The sequence below is a fragment of the Sminthopsis crassicaudata genome, chromosome 3 (assembly GCF_048593235.1).
Source record: "Sminthopsis crassicaudata isolate SCR6 chromosome 3, ASM4859323v1, whole genome shotgun sequence".
Taxonomy (NCBI): domain Eukaryota; kingdom Metazoa; phylum Chordata; class Mammalia; order Dasyuromorphia; family Dasyuridae; genus Sminthopsis; species Sminthopsis crassicaudata.
In genome coordinates, this window is record NC_133619.1 from 622,769,422 (window position 1) to 622,785,529 (window position 16,108).

A 16,108-nucleotide genomic window follows, 5' to 3' on the forward strand; every position below is an offset into this window, starting at 1 on the left:
GAGTTTAGATGGAACCATAGATGGAAAGTCAACCCCAAAGACCAGTTACCCCTTTCCTTCCTTCCCATTCCATTACTCTGTCCTTACCAACATTCCCAAAACTGCCTAGATTCCATTTCCAATATGCTTAGAATTCCAGAAACAGCACCTACTCCCACCCTAGGGAGAATTACCCCGGCCAGCCTTCCCTTCTTTCCCAAACAAATAATTGATTGGCTCTCTTTCCAGAAAGAGGACCCTGCTAATCAATGACATCTTTGCCATTGTCCCTGCCATCTTGATGGGAATCAGCAAAGTTGCCAAGTCATTTGAGATGATCATCCTTTCCCGGGTGATGGTGGGAATCTGTGCAGGTACGTGGATCACAGTCCAACTAATCTGGAACCAAGGAATATCTAATGTAAGAGTTTTATCAACTCTCAGAAGGACCTCTCAAGAACTACTTATTTAAAATTTTTCTTCAGTTTTCCCTTTGAATTTAATAAACCTCCCCCCAAAATTGTCTACATACAAAACAGATTAGAACAGAAGAAGGTTACATGTGAAAATGAAATTCTGTATTCCATACAGCTTATTTTGTGTAAAATATATATTTTTGGTAAATAATATAATAATAGAATTGTATTACTTTATAATACAATATATAATAACTTATGAGAAATAAGAAATGTTACTTTTAAAGTTTTTCTATTTCCTTCTGAACTTCTTTTGGTTCTCTTTTAAACAATGACCCAATAACTTACTCTTTTTGGAAGGGAGGGAAGAATGTGATTCTGTCACTAGGGTCCCTCTCTCCCTGCCCTAATCTTCTGTCCCAAAAGCAAAAAAAAAACTGCTGTAATAAATATTTTTGTACATATAGATCTTTTTTCTCTTTCTCTGATTTCTTTGAAGGTTGGGCCCACTAGCAAGATTACTGGCTAAAAGATTTGCACTGTTTAGCAACTTTGAGGGCATAATTCCAAATTACTTTCCGTAATGGCTGGATTAATTCATAGTTCTAAGAAAGTATACCAGTTTGCCTATCTTCTTCTTTCCCTTCCAATAAATGTCATTTTTCTTTTGTAACCTTTGCCAAAGATTTAGAATGCTTTCCAATGATATGATATGATGTGAAATGGAACCACAGAATTGTTTGAATGCATTTCTCCAGCCTTTTCTCTAATATAGCTGTCGATTGTTTGAGTTTCTTGCTCTGAGAACTGTCTGTTCATATTCTTCGACCATTTATCTAATTGTGGCTGGTAGTCATTCTTAGAAATCTAAATCAGTTCTTTCTATATTTGAATAAAAGATGTTTATCAGAGAAATTTGTTACAATTTTTTTCCATAGTTAACTTTGTCCTTTTTAGCTATATTGATCTTGTTTGTACAAAATTTCCAGCTTTATGTAATCAAAACTGTACATTTTATCTTCAATGATCTTTTTTATCCCTTGTCTGATCATGAACCATATCCATCATTACCAAAAGTATTCCTTTTCTTGCTCCTCTCCTTTATTTACATAACTATTTATATTATACAGTTATGTGGTGCATTGAAGAGAAGGCTGGACTTGGAAGACCTGAGTTCAAACCCCATTTCAGATCATGCATTATGAATGTGACCTAGAGCAAGTCATTTAACTATTCTGTGCCTCAGTTTCCTCATCTGTAATAAGAGCTCCTATCTCCCAGAGGTGTTGCAAAAATCAGAGGAGATAACATTGCAATATGTAAAATTAATTATTACTTTTATTATATACTTAATCTGTTTCTTTAATTGACTTATCTATTTTTAAATTAATGCCAAATAATTTTAATCATTTTGGAGTATAGTTTGACATCTAATACTATTAGCCCTCTCCTCCTTTTCTTTTTCCCCCCTTTATTTCCTTTGAGAACCTTGACCTTTTGTTCCTCCAGATGAATTTTGTCATTATTTTTTATAGCCTTCTAAAGCAATCCTTTGATAGTTTGAGTAGTATGGAACTGAATAAGTAATTTCGGTAACATTGTCATTTTTATTATACTGACATGGAGGATCTGTCTCTTTCAAAATATAAAAGAAGGTGAGTTTAGCCAATTCCCCATGAGAGTTTTGACCTTCATATGCCTCCCAGAACTAATTTCTCTCTCTCTGTCTGTCTCTCTGTCTCTGTGTGTGCATGTGTGTGTCCCTCTCTGTCTCTGTGTCTGCCCTGCCTCTCCCCCTTCCACAAACCCCTTCTTTCCTGTCTTTTTTTTTTTCCTTATATAGGTATAGCCTACAGTGCCTTGCCCATGTACCTGGGGGAGCTGGCACCCCCAAACCTGAGGGGCACATTAGGAACAATGACAGAGGTTTTTGTCATCATGGGAATCTTTCTAGCACAGATCTTCAGCCTCCAGTCCATTCTGGGGAATCCTGAAGGTAAATCTGAGTGGGTCAAGGAGGAGGAAAGTGGGGAGTAGTAGAAGGTACTCACTGGATCCCCGATGCTTCCGATGAGCATCATTTTAGAGCCAGAAGGAGGAGGTCAGATATCAGTACTTTTCCAGACGTCTCCATTCTGTAGTCCAGGCTGGCCTTCTGGTTATTGCTCACACAGAGCATCCCACCTCTGGCCCCCACTCCTCTGCCAGACTGGCTCCCCCCTCCTCTTAGATAGATGGATACATGGACATATGGATGGATGGATAGATAGACTGATAGATGAATAGATAGATAGATGATGGATGGAAGGATGGATGGAGAGATGGACTGTTAGATGGATAGATTGATAGATAGATGGGTAGTGAGATGGATAGATGCATGGAAGAGTAGGTGGATGGACAGTGGATGGATGGATGGATGGATGGATGGATGGATAGATAGATAGATAGATGAATAGGTGGGTAGATAGAAAGATGGATGGATGAATAAATAGATAAATGGATAGATGGATTGGTAGATAGGTGATGGATAGATGGATGGATGAGTGGGTGGGGGGATGGATGGATGGGTAGATGGATAGATGATGGATGAATGGATACATAGATAGATAGATATACCCATATATATATATATATATATATATATATATATATATATATATATATATATACACACACACACACACACACACATACATGAAGTAATTTCCCAACCTTAATGCTGCTCCTTCTTCCTGACTCCCCTAGGCTGGCCTGTGCTCCTGGCAATCACAGGAATTCCTGCAGTTCTCCAGCTTCTCTCCTTGCCATTTTTCCCAGAGAGTCCCAGGTACACGCTGATTCAGAAAGGCGATGAAGACCAGGCCAGAAAAGGTACCCAGGGTGCATTCTCATTTCCTAATCTGACTTCTGATAGAGCTCTGCCCACTCTGAACTTTCCTCCCCCCTTTCTTTTTCCCTGTCCTTCTCTCCAAAGCCTGAAGCTGCTACTGGACAGGGGGACTTGGTCAGAGCGGAGAACATTCCCAACTTGTATGGTGTAGATAAGGATGGTGGGGAAATATTCGTGTAACTTTTTTCTCCCTTCAAATCCAATGAAATATGGGTTCCTTTTTGTCTTTGGGTCCTCAGCACCCACCATATCTGGGCATATAAATGCCTTTTGAATTGAAGTTCTTGGAGAAAGCTACCCTAGAGAGGAGGGAGAAGAGTCTGGATATCTGCTTTGTCTCCATTCTGAGCCTGGGTCCAGTCTGATTATTCTGTCCTCAACTGCAGCTTTGAGAAAACTGAGAGGCTGGGAGGATGTGGAGAATGAGATGGAGGAGATGCGCCTGGAGGACCAGTCAGAGAAAGCTGAAGGTCGCCTGTCTGTGATCAACCTCTTTACCTTCAAGCCCCTGAGGTGGCAGCTCATTTCCATCATTGTCCTAATGGCTGGCCAGCAGCTGTCCGGCATCAATGCGGTGTGTGGGATTCTGGGAAGGGAGGAAGAGTGGATCATTAGAGCTGGAACAAAGCCCAGAGCCATTCCACTTTGTGTCAGATGTTAATGTCTTGGGCTATGGGAGGTAGAAGGAGGAGAAGGGATGACACATTTCCTACAGCAATCCTCCCGGCCACCATTATTTGGGTGACCTAGAACGAGAAGACAAAATCAAGTACAGAAGATGGAGCTTTCCTCCTTCCAGTTCCTGGACTAACTCTTCCCTAGGTTCTTGGCCCCTTTTGTTTCCTTAAATCAAGAAATAAAACTTGTTGCCCATAACCTTGGGTCTCCACTAATGTCACACCTGTGCTTTTGTTCCAGATCAACTACTATGCAGATATGATTTACGCCAAAGCAGGTGTGAATCCCACCAACTCCCAGTATGTGACTGTGGGCGTCGGCATTCTCAACGTCATGATGACAATGATCTCGGTAAGTCATTTTCTCTGCCTGGAGTCAAGGAGGCAGAATGGTGGGACTGTGGGATCAGAAAGGCAGCAGTCACTGCTAATACCCCTAAGGAGGGAACCAGCCTCTTTTCTTCTCTGAAGTTGCCTGCAGACTGTGGACAAAAGCTCTTTAACCAAAAGCCTCTACCCTTGGGAGCTCTTTCACCTGGCCATTTTGGGGAGCTCACTTTACTGACTTAGGCCACTTATAATTTCTCCATTACAGAGCAGTACAGCTTGGTAGGAGGAGGAAGAGGCTATTTTTTAAAAATTTAATTAATTAATTAATTAATTTTATGCTGAGGCAATCAGGGTTAAGTGACTTACCCAGGGTCACACAGCCAGGAAGTCTTAAGTGTCTGAGGCTAGATTTGAACTCAGGTCCTCCTGATTTCAGGGTTGGTGCTCTAACCACTGCACCACCTATTCTTAAAAGATCTTCCTGGGTGTCTGGATTTCTGTTCCCCTAGATTTTGCATATCCCTGGGAAAGTTTTGTACACCAGTCTGTGCTTTAAGTTGCCTAAAATCTTAAGAGTACATCAGAAATAATAACTCCATGCTTTCTGAGCTCTTCTCTACCTTCTCAAATACATCTATATTAGAGATAACAGGATCCTGGCAGCCAGGGATTATTGGTCCCTATCAGATATTTATATATTTATGTATCCCCTATATTTGGGGGGTCTCTGAGAAGAAACCAGACAAAAGTTAGACAAAAACTGTAGACTTGGGAGGCAAATAATCTTTCCTTATATCAGTCAATCAGTCAAGTATTTATTAATAATTTTATTTTTTTCCAGTTACATGTCAAAACCATTTTTAATTTTGTTTTTTAAACTTTTGAGTTCCAAATTTCCTCCTTCCCCTCTCAATGAGAAGGCAAGAAATTTGATTTAGATTATACATATGCACTTAAGCAAAACATAATCAACAAACATTTTACTAATTAATTTTTTTTCAAAATACATGTAAAAACAGTTTTAACTTCACTTTTTAAAATTTTGAGTTCCAAATTTCTTCCCTTCCTCTCATTGAGAAGTTAAGAAATTTAATATAAATTATATGTGTCTAGTAGGGTAAAACATAATAAGTATTTATTAAGTGATTCCTACATGCCAGACACTAGGGATTCAAAAACAAAAATGAAATTGTAAAGATGTTTAATCCTCTTGATATGAGGAAAAAAGAATCTCACTGAAATGCAGCTTCATCCAGTGGGAAATTTGGGCTTGAACTGGGATGTGAAAGATTGCTGTTGTTTGTCCTTGCTCTGGAAGAGGACCATGATCTCAGGGAGGTGACGCCATGACATATGATGAATTGGATTTAAGTGAAGGAGGGCTGTGCCAGGTCACCTGCCTCAGTTTCCCCTCTAGAGCCATCTGGGTACCATGAAAGATGTGGGAGAGCGGGGAGGAAAGAGGAACAAAAACCATGCTGGGCAACATGAACTGAGGTACAAAGGTAAGAGGGCATAAACATGGCCTATGCAAGGGACAAGGAACAGACAGACCACTTGAACAGGAACAGAGCATGAATACTGGAAAATAGTAGAAAAGTAGATTAGATAGGCAAAGCCCACATGGTCTGGTTGGTGAAGATCAGTGAATAATAGGGAGATAATAAGGAGTCATTGTAAATTCTTGAGCTGGGGAGTGACATGATAAAAAGCAAAGTGTTTTAGGAAGATGAATTAGGCAACAATGGGAAGGATTAGAGTTGGGCAAAGACTGGAGTCCCCACTAAAGTATTCTAGGAATCTCCAGTTTCTTTCTTTTTTTTTTTTTTTTAAATTTTATTTTATAATTATAACATTTTTTTGACAGTACATATGCATGGGTAATTTTTTACAACATTATCCCTTGCACTTACTTCTATTCAGATTTTTTCCCTTCCTCCCCCAACTCCCTCCCCCAGATGGCAAGCAGTCTTATATATGTTAAATATATTACAGTATAATTTAGATACAATATATGTGTGTAGAACCGAATTTCTTGTTGCACAGGAAGAATTGGATTCAGAAGGTAAAAATAACAGTTTACATTCATTTCCCAGTGTTCCTTTTCTGGATGTAGCTGGTTCTGTCCATCATTAATCAATTGGAATTGGATTAGCTCTTCTCCATGTTGAAGATATCCACTTCCATCAGCATACATCCTCATACAGTATTGTTGTTGAAGTGTACAGTGATCTTCTGGTTCTGTTCATTTCACTCAGCATCAGTTGATGTAAGTCTCTCCAAGCCTCTCTGTATTTCTCCTGTTGGTCATTTCTTATAGAACAATAATATTCCATAACATTCATATACCATAGTTCACCCAACCGGAATCTCCAGTTTCAAACTTTAACTCTCCTTAGAATAGAATATCCTAGTCCTCAAAAGGAATTAATTAACTCCACCTTATCTTCCCAGGCTTTCCTTGTGGAGATCTTAGGGAGACGTTTCCTATTGCTGATCGGCTATGGAATATGTGGTTCAGCCTGCCTAGTGCTGACCATGGCTCTCATCTTCCAGGTGAGAAATAGGATGGCTCTTCATCATGAGGTTTTCTAGAACTGCTTGCATTTAAAGGTCCCATTCAGGAATAAGAAGAGGCAGAAAAGCAAAGAGAAGTGAGACCTTTCCAACCCTCCTCAGGATGTGATGTTCTCCAGCTCCACTGATCAAATTGCCATAGAGCAACATGGCAAGCATATCCAAATTTCCTCCCTCCCCCTCATTGAGAAGTTATGAAATTTGATATAAATTATATGTGTGCAGTAGAGCAAAACATAATCAACAAGCATTTATTAAGTGATTCTTACATACTAGACATTAGGGATTCAAAAACAAAAACGGGCCCTGGAAAACTCCTGGACCCTGGAAAAACCTTACCAATATACTCTTCTCTTAGGAAACACCTGATATTTAAATACACATGTTCCCTGTTCACTCAACACTAAAATGTAATGACTCTGTATGAATAATAACAATAATAAGCACGTTTTTCAAAAAATGAATAACAATTATAATTAAATGAGAATAAGATAATATTAGATCAATAATAAGCAGTATAATAAATAATAAAATATTAATACATTTTAAAATAAATTTTATTAATTAAATGTAATAAAAATAACAATAAGTGATCATAACCACTCATTTCTATAGCTTATCAATATTTTACAAATCACTTTCCATAGTATTATCATCTACATTTCACAGGTGAGGAAAATGAGAATTTAAAGTCTTGAAAGAATTTGCCCAGAATCACCCAGCTAAAAAGACAGCATTCATAAATAAAGCATCTCATGCTCCTTTTTGTGGAAGAGATGTAGAGATGTGAGCTTGATGAGAAAACTGTATTGGATTTCAGAACTGATTGAATCATTATTGAACGATGTTATGTAAAGCTTTCCACTAACTCTCTGTCATTTTCAGAATCAAATATAAAATAACTCTGCCTGAAATAGCACTGACCTCTTTGCTATTCCTTGCCTAAGATAGACATGAATAGCCATTAATACTTCCAAATCAGTCTGGAAGGCCTCCAGGGGTAAGTTCTAAGGATATGAACTCAGTCCTGTGTTGCTTAGTATTTTTATCAATGACTTCAATAAAAACAGGGATGACATCTTTATCAAATTTACAGATGATACAGAGCTGGGATAGGTTACCCATAGAATGGCAAAACCAGACTCAAAAATGTTCTTAGTCTAGAAAATTGCATCGAATCTAATAAAGTGAAATTTAATAGTGATGAATATTAAGATTTAGTTTTTTAGCTTTGCAAGTTCAAGATTGGAGAAAGAGGGGTGTATGTGTGTGTAAGAGAGAGAAAGAAAGCGGGAGAGAGTAAGGAAGGGAGGGAGAAAGAGGAGGGAGGGAAGAAGGAGGGGAAAGAGGAGAGGAGAGTGAGAAAAAGATGGATAGAGGAGAGGAAGAAGGAAAGAGAAAAAGAAAGTGGGAAAGAAGAGAGAAAAGAAAAGAGAGAAGAGAGAAAAAAGAGAGGAGATAGAGTGAGAGAAAGAGGGAGAGGCAGAAAAGAAAGATGAAGAGAAGAAAGGGAGAAGGAAAGAGAAAAAGAGAACAGATAAAAAGAAAAAAGAGAAAAAAGGAGAAAAAGAGGGGAAGAGAGAGAAAGATGAAGAGAAAAGAGGGAGGAGAAAAGAGAGAGAAAAGAGAGAGAATGAAAGGAATAGAAGAGAAAGATGGAGAAAAGAGAGGGAAAAGGAAAGAAAGAGAAGAGAGAGAGAAATAGAAGAGGGAAAGAGGGAGAAAGGGAGAGAAAGATGGAAAAAAAGAGGGAGAAGGAAAGAAAGAAGAGAGAGAAGGAAAGAGAAAGATAATACAGATATCAGACTTCAGGTTATCTGAAAAAGATCTAGGGATTCTAGTGGGAATTCAAATTCAATGAGTCAGCAGTGTGCTGTTGGTGCTAAAGTAATCTCAGATTGCATTAAGAGATTCATTGTTTCCAGGAAGAAGAAGCTGATGGGAAATTTTCCCATCAATCCCCTAAAAACCCTCAGGTTCTTTGCATATGAATGAACTATGCTGGGCTTGCAGATTCACTTTTAAGGGAGCCTGGTTCCTTTTCCCCTTTGCTAACCCAGCAGCTAGAATTATCCCTTCCTCTTCTCCACAGAACAGGGTTCCAGAGCTGTCTTATCTCAGCATCATCTGTGTCTTCTCCTACATCGCAGGCCACTCCACAGGGCCCAGTAAGTATTTGGATGGGCTCTCACTCCAGAGAGGCCAGTAACCCAACCAATGCCATTTCTAGGAATCATAGAGACAGAAAACCTGGAAATCCCAGACAAAGGGGCTGACCTTAGAATCAGGAAGGCCTAAGTTCAAATAACTAGTGACCCTAAGCAAGTCCCTTAACCCCTCCCTGACTGCAGAAATCTCTCCAAAACTGTAACTTGCCAACATGTAATTAGGAATTTCCAAGCCCAGAATCCATTTTGGGCCATGGAGGGAAGGAATCTTTCCATATTGGAATTTATAGTTTCTTTGTCCAAGAGCTCTCCATGGTTCCATCAACAAAAAGGAGATCTTCCAGCATCCCCTTCTCAGACAGACAACAAAGAGGGACCAAAGTTTGGATGCTGTGCGGTTCTGCCCAGTGACTTGGCGGCTATCATTGGCGATTCTGTTTTATGGAGAATGCTCCTGTCTGCTAAGGTCTCCAATGTTTGCACATCTGTACTCCTCACTAGAGCAGCTAGAGGGCACAATGAATAGAACGCTATGCCTGGACCCAGAAAGACCTGAATTCAAATCTAACCTCAGAAGCTGTATGACTGTTTGCCTCAGGTCCTTATCCATAAAACGGGCTGGAGAAGGAAATGGCAAGAAAAACCCAAATTTCCATAGAGTTGGACACAAGTGTAACAACAAAACAACTGTTCAATTCCATTAGCATTTATTAAGCACCTACTTGATGCAAGGCACGGTGTTGGCTGCTGGGAAATTATTAAGACAAAATTAAGGATTGGAGACTCAGTTAATTTTCAGGCAGACTAGTTCTGTTTGATTCCTGAGGAACGGAACAATGGATAGAAATCAGAGGCAAATAAAATTAGGTTCAATGTAAGGAAAAACTTCCCAATCTTTAAAACTCCCCCTGTACACAAAGAGCTTACATTCTCCCATAGGAATATGCCATAAACAGAGAAATACAAAATAATTTGAAGAAGGAGGGAAGGGGGAAAAGAAAGTCAAGAGAAACTTTTGATAGGAGAGGGGACCTGAATTGATCCTTGAAGGAAATTAAAGATTCTAATGGGGAATTGTAAAGAAAGAACCATTCCAGGTTTGGGGTAAAAACTCTCTAAAACAGATACTCTTAACATATTGCATTTGTGTCATGGATCCTTTGGCAGGTTTATGAAGCCTAGGGATCCCTTCTCTGACTGCTGTTTTTAAACGCATAAAAATAAAATAGGATTGAAAACAAACCAAGAAGTAAATTGTTTCACCCAAGGTCTTGAATTTTCCTGAAATCTATCCACCAGTTCAGCCCCAGGTTAAGAACTCCTGCTCTAAACACTGTTGATTTGGTTTATTACCTAGAATTATTCATCCTCTTAAACTCTCCATTACCAAGGACTATCTCACAACAGTTTTCAGCCTCATGAAACAAGAAAGAAAAGCAGACTATAGGAAGCCTGGTTGTTTGAGATCAAAGACTCAACTGCACCGAGAGATGATGATTTGCAAGTTATTTAACATCCATGTACCTCAGTTTCCTCATCTGTCAAATAAGAGCACTGGAATAATGCCATTGGAGTCAGATAATCTGGGTTCTAAACTTCCCAAGAATTAGATTTTTTTTTTTTTTTTTTTTTTTTTTTTTTTTTTTTTTAAGGATAAACAAAGGTGGATGGTACAATAAAAGAGCAATGAACTGGACTCATCTCCATGAGTTCAAATCTGACCACAGATTTACACTGGTTATGTAAATCTGGGCAACTCACTTCAGTTTATTTGCTTTGGTTTCCTCATTTTTAAAAAATGAGCTAGAGGAGGAAATGACTAATACTCTAGTATGTTTCCCAAGAAATAGGGAGACTAAGAATCAGACATGACTGAAAAATGACCTAACAACAAAAAATGGGATGAGTGCCATGAGAAGAGTGGATTTCCCAACATCAGAGGTCTTCAGGAAGAGGTTGTTGAATAGAGCAGCTATTCATTTCAAGGAATAAGCTGGAGAAGATCATTGCTAAGGACCCTTTTAGCTCTCAAAGTCTGTGATCCTGAAAATCTCTATCACTTCCTGGTTGTGTGACTCTGGGCAAGTCATTTTGCCTCTTTTTAACTCAGTTTCCTTCTCTGTCAAATAAGAAATTTGGTCTAAAATGAGTGGGATCTCCCATTGAAATACAAAACTATAAATTAAGATTATATTGTATTTTTTTAATCTTGTTATTTTTTCCCGATTATATTTAACCTGCTTCAGGCAGGGGCCATGACTTGTCAGCTGTCGCTCTAGAAGGCGATCTTTGAGGATTCTTCCATTTCCAAAGCTATAATCCTGCTATGACCTTCTGGACCATAATGGTTCTGGTTACCATAGACATTCTCCTGTTGCATCACTATTCCACACAAGGTGGCAGCATTTGCTCTTAAACACGGACTATAATGGCGTCTACGACACCCTTAATCTGTCCAGATGGAAATCATTGTTCTGGTTGGAATTGCATTTTACAAGCCTTTGTGGATGCTTCCCTGCTCTTGTGAACTTGTGAATGGAACAATGGTTCACAGCTAAGTGGCAGCATGGCAGTGGAAAAACCAAGGCTCAGTTATAAATAAGATAATAAATAACAAAGGCAGGTACAGGGAGCAAATAGCTATGTAATCAGAAAACGTGAGTTCAGACTTGTCACTGACATTTATTGTGTTGAAGACTTGGGCCAGTCAATGAAAATCTCTGTGCCTCAGTTTCCTTGATTGTCAACAAAGGACCCCTGAGATGCATTACAGCTCTAAGTGAAGCAATTACCTTGCCTTGAGTCACACAGTGTCAGTGATGGCATTTGAACTCAGATCTTCCAAACCTCAAGCTCAGAAGTACTATCCATCGTGCCATTTGGTTTCCTATACATTCAACTCTCCCAGGAGTCTCAGTTTTGAGCTAAGATGCAAGAACCCCAATAGGATGCTGGAGAAGAATCCATCTGTGATTTCTTCTGCTACCTCTCTCTCTCTTTCTATTCTCTACCCATTAAGGTCCTGTTCCTTCAGTAATAAGGACTGAAATATTCCTGCAATCTTCCCGGCCGGCTGCGTTCATGGTGGATGGGACTGTCCATTGGCTCACCAATTTCATTATAGGACTGGTGTTTCCATTCATCCAGGTGAGTAAAGTCTCTCTCCAGCCTTTAATCAGTTAATCTAGAAGCATTTATTCAACACTTACTATATACTAGACACCATGCTAAGTGCTTTACAAACATTATCTCATTTGATCCTCACCACAATTCTGGGAGGCAGATGACATCATTATTATCCCCACTTTATAGTTGAGGAAACTGAAGGAGGCAGCTGTTAAATGACTTACCCAGAGTCACATATCTAATTTGTCTGAGGGCAAATTTGAATTTGGATCTTCCTGAATACCAGGTTCAGTGAGCCACTTGGCTGCCTCTGAAGGACTAGACTTGGAATTAGGAACCACAGAATTTGAATCCAACCTCAAACACTTACTAGCTGTATGACCCTAACTAAAGACACTTAATCTCAGTAAGACTCAATTTCCTCATCTATCAAGTGTAGACTATAATAACACTGATTTCTCAGGGTTGTCATAAGGATAATCAAAATAATATTTGTCAGACACTTTGCAAACCTTAGCAACTGATATAAATGAGTTATCACATCATCATCATCATTTAACTACTTGTCATGGTCAGTCAGGTAGCACAGTAGATACAGCACTGGGTTTGGAATCAGCAGATTCACTTTTATGAGTTCAAATCTGACCTTAGACATGTACTAACTACATGAACCTGGGCAAGTCACTTCACTCTGTTTGCCTCGTTTCCTCATCTATAAAAGGAAGTGCAGAAGGAAATGGTAAACTGATCCAGCATCTCTGCCAAGAAAATCCCAAAAGGGATCATGGAAAGTCAGATATGACTATATAGCAACAACATATATAAATTCTCGAACTCCCCAGAGGAGTCGACTGCCCTACAGGTTGGGACCCTCTTTCTAATGAGACAAAAGGCTTTATCCTCCTAGAAAGAGTTGATGGAAATATCCTGGTGTTTTGTTTCTTGTTCCCTGCCTTAGGAGGGCATTGGTGCTTACAGCTTCCTCATCTTCGCTGCAATCTGCCTTCTCACTGCCATCTACGTCTATGTGGTTATTCCGGAAACCAAGGGCCAAACATTTGTGGAAATCAACCGGATTTTTGCCAAAAGAAATAAGGTGGAAATCCCAGACAAGAAAAAAGAAGAAACAATAGACTTCAATTCTTGCCCATACCCAACTTCTGCCAAGGAAACAAATTTTTAATGCTTCCAACCATCCGTGCAACCTTTTCCTACCCTTCAGAGAAGATCATCTCAGTAGTGAGCTGCTCATCTTTTCTCCTCACTGGTAGCCAAAAAGCACTTGGGTCTATGGGATTTTCTCCTCCATAACCTGCTCAGGACTCTTCTCTTAGCTCCCTAGTTTTCCTTTTCTGACTCCTTCCTTTGTTTCTCATTGTCTTTCTATTATTTAAGCACAGGAGTACTTCCATGTCACATCAGGTCAACTGGCACTTATTCATGCCCATTGTAGGGATGTTGAAACTGGGGATTCTTTTCAGGCAAGGACAATATCCTTGTGAGGAATGGAGAGATAAGGTGAAGAACTTACCAGAATGTTTTAAATTCTTTTTCTGTATTTTATTATTCATTATTTCTATGTCTCTGTGACCTGCATAAGTATGTTGTGTGTTAGCCAATATTTACTTAAACTTTAGATATATTTTCTTAACCTGAAATGATGACATTTATCACTATTCAATGTTATCAATATTTAGACTATTAGTCGAATGCTGTTCACTTAGTAATCTAAATTTTGAAGGTCTGTTGGCACCCATGTCTAACATTCAATTAAGGGGAGAGGGCACCTATTTCTCAATGCTCCCCAACTTATGATAGAATCCTTTGTAACAGAAACTTCCATTCCAATCTCTCGGAATAGCAACAAGCAATTAGTTGCCTCTCCCTCCCCTTCTCAATGCTCTCTTCCTTGTGATGTAATCTCTTTTATAAAAGCTATGAATCTTTACTACTTCTTTAGCTCTCCTACCAGGAGATTTCTCTTTCTTATCTCATGATGGGACAGCTCATCCCCCAGAGGTTAGCAATAAACAACTTTTCTGTCTTCTACTGAATGATCTCTGAGTAGTCATTTTGGGTAAGGGTCTTCTACATCCCTCACACCCTTATATGGCTTCTGATATCTTTTTCTACTCAGAGATCCTGCAATTTTAACTGATATCTCAGTATCTCCTGTTCCGACTTCTCTTCTGAGGTCCAGACCTGCATGGCCAGTTCCCACAGTGCCCTCCTAGTGAGGACTCAACAGCCCAACCAAGCTTATTCTCTTCTCCACCACTCCCCCACACCCAACATTTTCTTCCTTCTGACTTCACTTCCTCTGCCTGTAGCATCAGAGCATTCACTCTATCCCCAGATTTGTGAGCTTGGAGTTTTCTATGATCCTTCCATCTCTCATATCTCACGTTACCGAGTAATCTCTCATAACCCCTCTCACGGTGATACCCTCCTCTCGGTTGTCAGTTCCACTTGGCTACCACATTCCCTTATTAGTTTTTCCATCAACTATATAATGGATCCCTTCCAATCCAGTTCCCTGCTGGAATAACTTTTCTAAGGCATAAATCTGGCCACATCACCCTCCAAGGCTGTTCAATGGTTCCCTGCTACCTACTGAATAAAATTCAAACTCTTTTGCCAAGAGTTCAAGGTGCCCTTCACTATCTGAAACCACCTTAACTTTCTGGCTTTCTCTCAAATTGGCCTCCTCCATTCCTTTTATGGAGAAGGAAGGTTCCTTCATAACCTTCATAGCCCAGGACTCCAGCTCATCTGTCTCTAGAAATTAAGTCAGCTTCAGAGAAGTTGAGTATCAAAGTCAAGTAATACAGAGGGCCATGACTGCTGGCTACATGGTCTTAATGGACCAAGTTAAGTGAACAAGCATTATTAAGCACTTAATATGCGCCAAGCAATATGCTAAGCCCTACAGACATAAAGGCAAAAAAGAGTTTCAGCTCAGAATGGTGGAGACAATATGAAAACAACTATATATAAAAAACATATAGATAGGTTAAGTATTGAGAGAAATAAATTTTCCCCTAAGTATTGCTTTGATAGTATCCCATAAATTTTCCTATGTTGTCTCATTGTTGTCATTCTCTTTAATGAGATTGTAGGTTTATTATTATGATTTATTCTTTGATCAACTTGTTCTTTAGAATAACTAAGTTTAAAATTAATTTTAGCCTGTATTTCCACAATCCTTTATTAAATGTAATTTTTATTACATTATGATCTGAAGAGAAGGCATTTAGTATTTCTGCTTTTCTACTTTGGGTTGTGAGGCATAGGTGCCATCTACCACTAAGAAAAAGGTTTACTCCTTTCTATTCCCATTCAATTTTCCAGATTTTTTCTAACTTTCCTAAAATTCTATTTGTCTCTTTGTCTTCTTTTTTGTTTATTTTTACTTAGATATATCTAGTTCTGAGAGGAAAAAGTTGAAGTCCCCCAGAACTATTGTTTTACTGTTTAGTTAAATGAGTTAGTTAACTTTTTCTTTAAGAATTTGGATGGTAATTGATAAATGGTCAAAGGCTATGAACAAGCAATTTTCAGAAGAAGAAATTACAACCACTTCTAGTCATATGAAAAAATGCTCTGAATCACTATTGATCAGAGAAATGCATATTAAGACAACTCTGAGGCACTACTGTACACCTTTCACATTGGCTAAGATGACAGGAAAAGATAATGATAAATGTTGGAGGGGATGTGGGAAAACTGGGACACAGATACATTGCTGGTGAAGTTGTGAAGTGATCTAACCATTCTGGAGAGCAATTTGGAATTATGCTCAAAGGGCTGTTAAGCTGGGTATACCCTTTGATCCAACGATTACTGGGTCTATATCCCAAAGAGATCATAAAAAAAGGGGAAAAGACCCACATATGCAAAAATATTTGTGGCAGCCCTTTTTGTAGTGGCAAGGAACTGGAAACT

General features: G+C 39.0%; 1 protein-coding gene across 1 annotated transcript in view; it reads left to right on the forward strand.

The window, feature by feature from the left end:
- The window catches only part of SLC2A7 (solute carrier family 2 member 7), a 29,270-nt gene extending 14,139 nt beyond the window's left edge, over positions 1 to 15,131 (forward strand). The window contains exons 4-12 of the mRNA XM_074302569.1: positions 229 to 353; positions 2,239 to 2,391; positions 3,141 to 3,266; positions 3,672 to 3,859; positions 4,204 to 4,314; positions 6,747 to 6,848; positions 8,962 to 9,037; positions 12,057 to 12,184; positions 13,122 to 15,131. Of these exons, the coding sequence (XP_074158670.1) occupies positions 229 to 353; positions 2,239 to 2,391; positions 3,141 to 3,266; positions 3,672 to 3,859; positions 4,204 to 4,314; positions 6,747 to 6,848; positions 8,962 to 9,037; positions 12,057 to 12,184; positions 13,122 to 13,346 (1,234 nt within the window). The 3' untranslated portion in view covers positions 13,347 to 15,131. The remainder of the gene's footprint in view (positions 1 to 228; positions 354 to 2,238; positions 2,392 to 3,140; positions 3,267 to 3,671; positions 3,860 to 4,203; positions 4,315 to 6,746; positions 6,849 to 8,961; positions 9,038 to 12,056; positions 12,185 to 13,121) is intronic.
- The last annotated feature ends 977 nt before the right edge of the window (positions 15,132 to 16,108 follow it).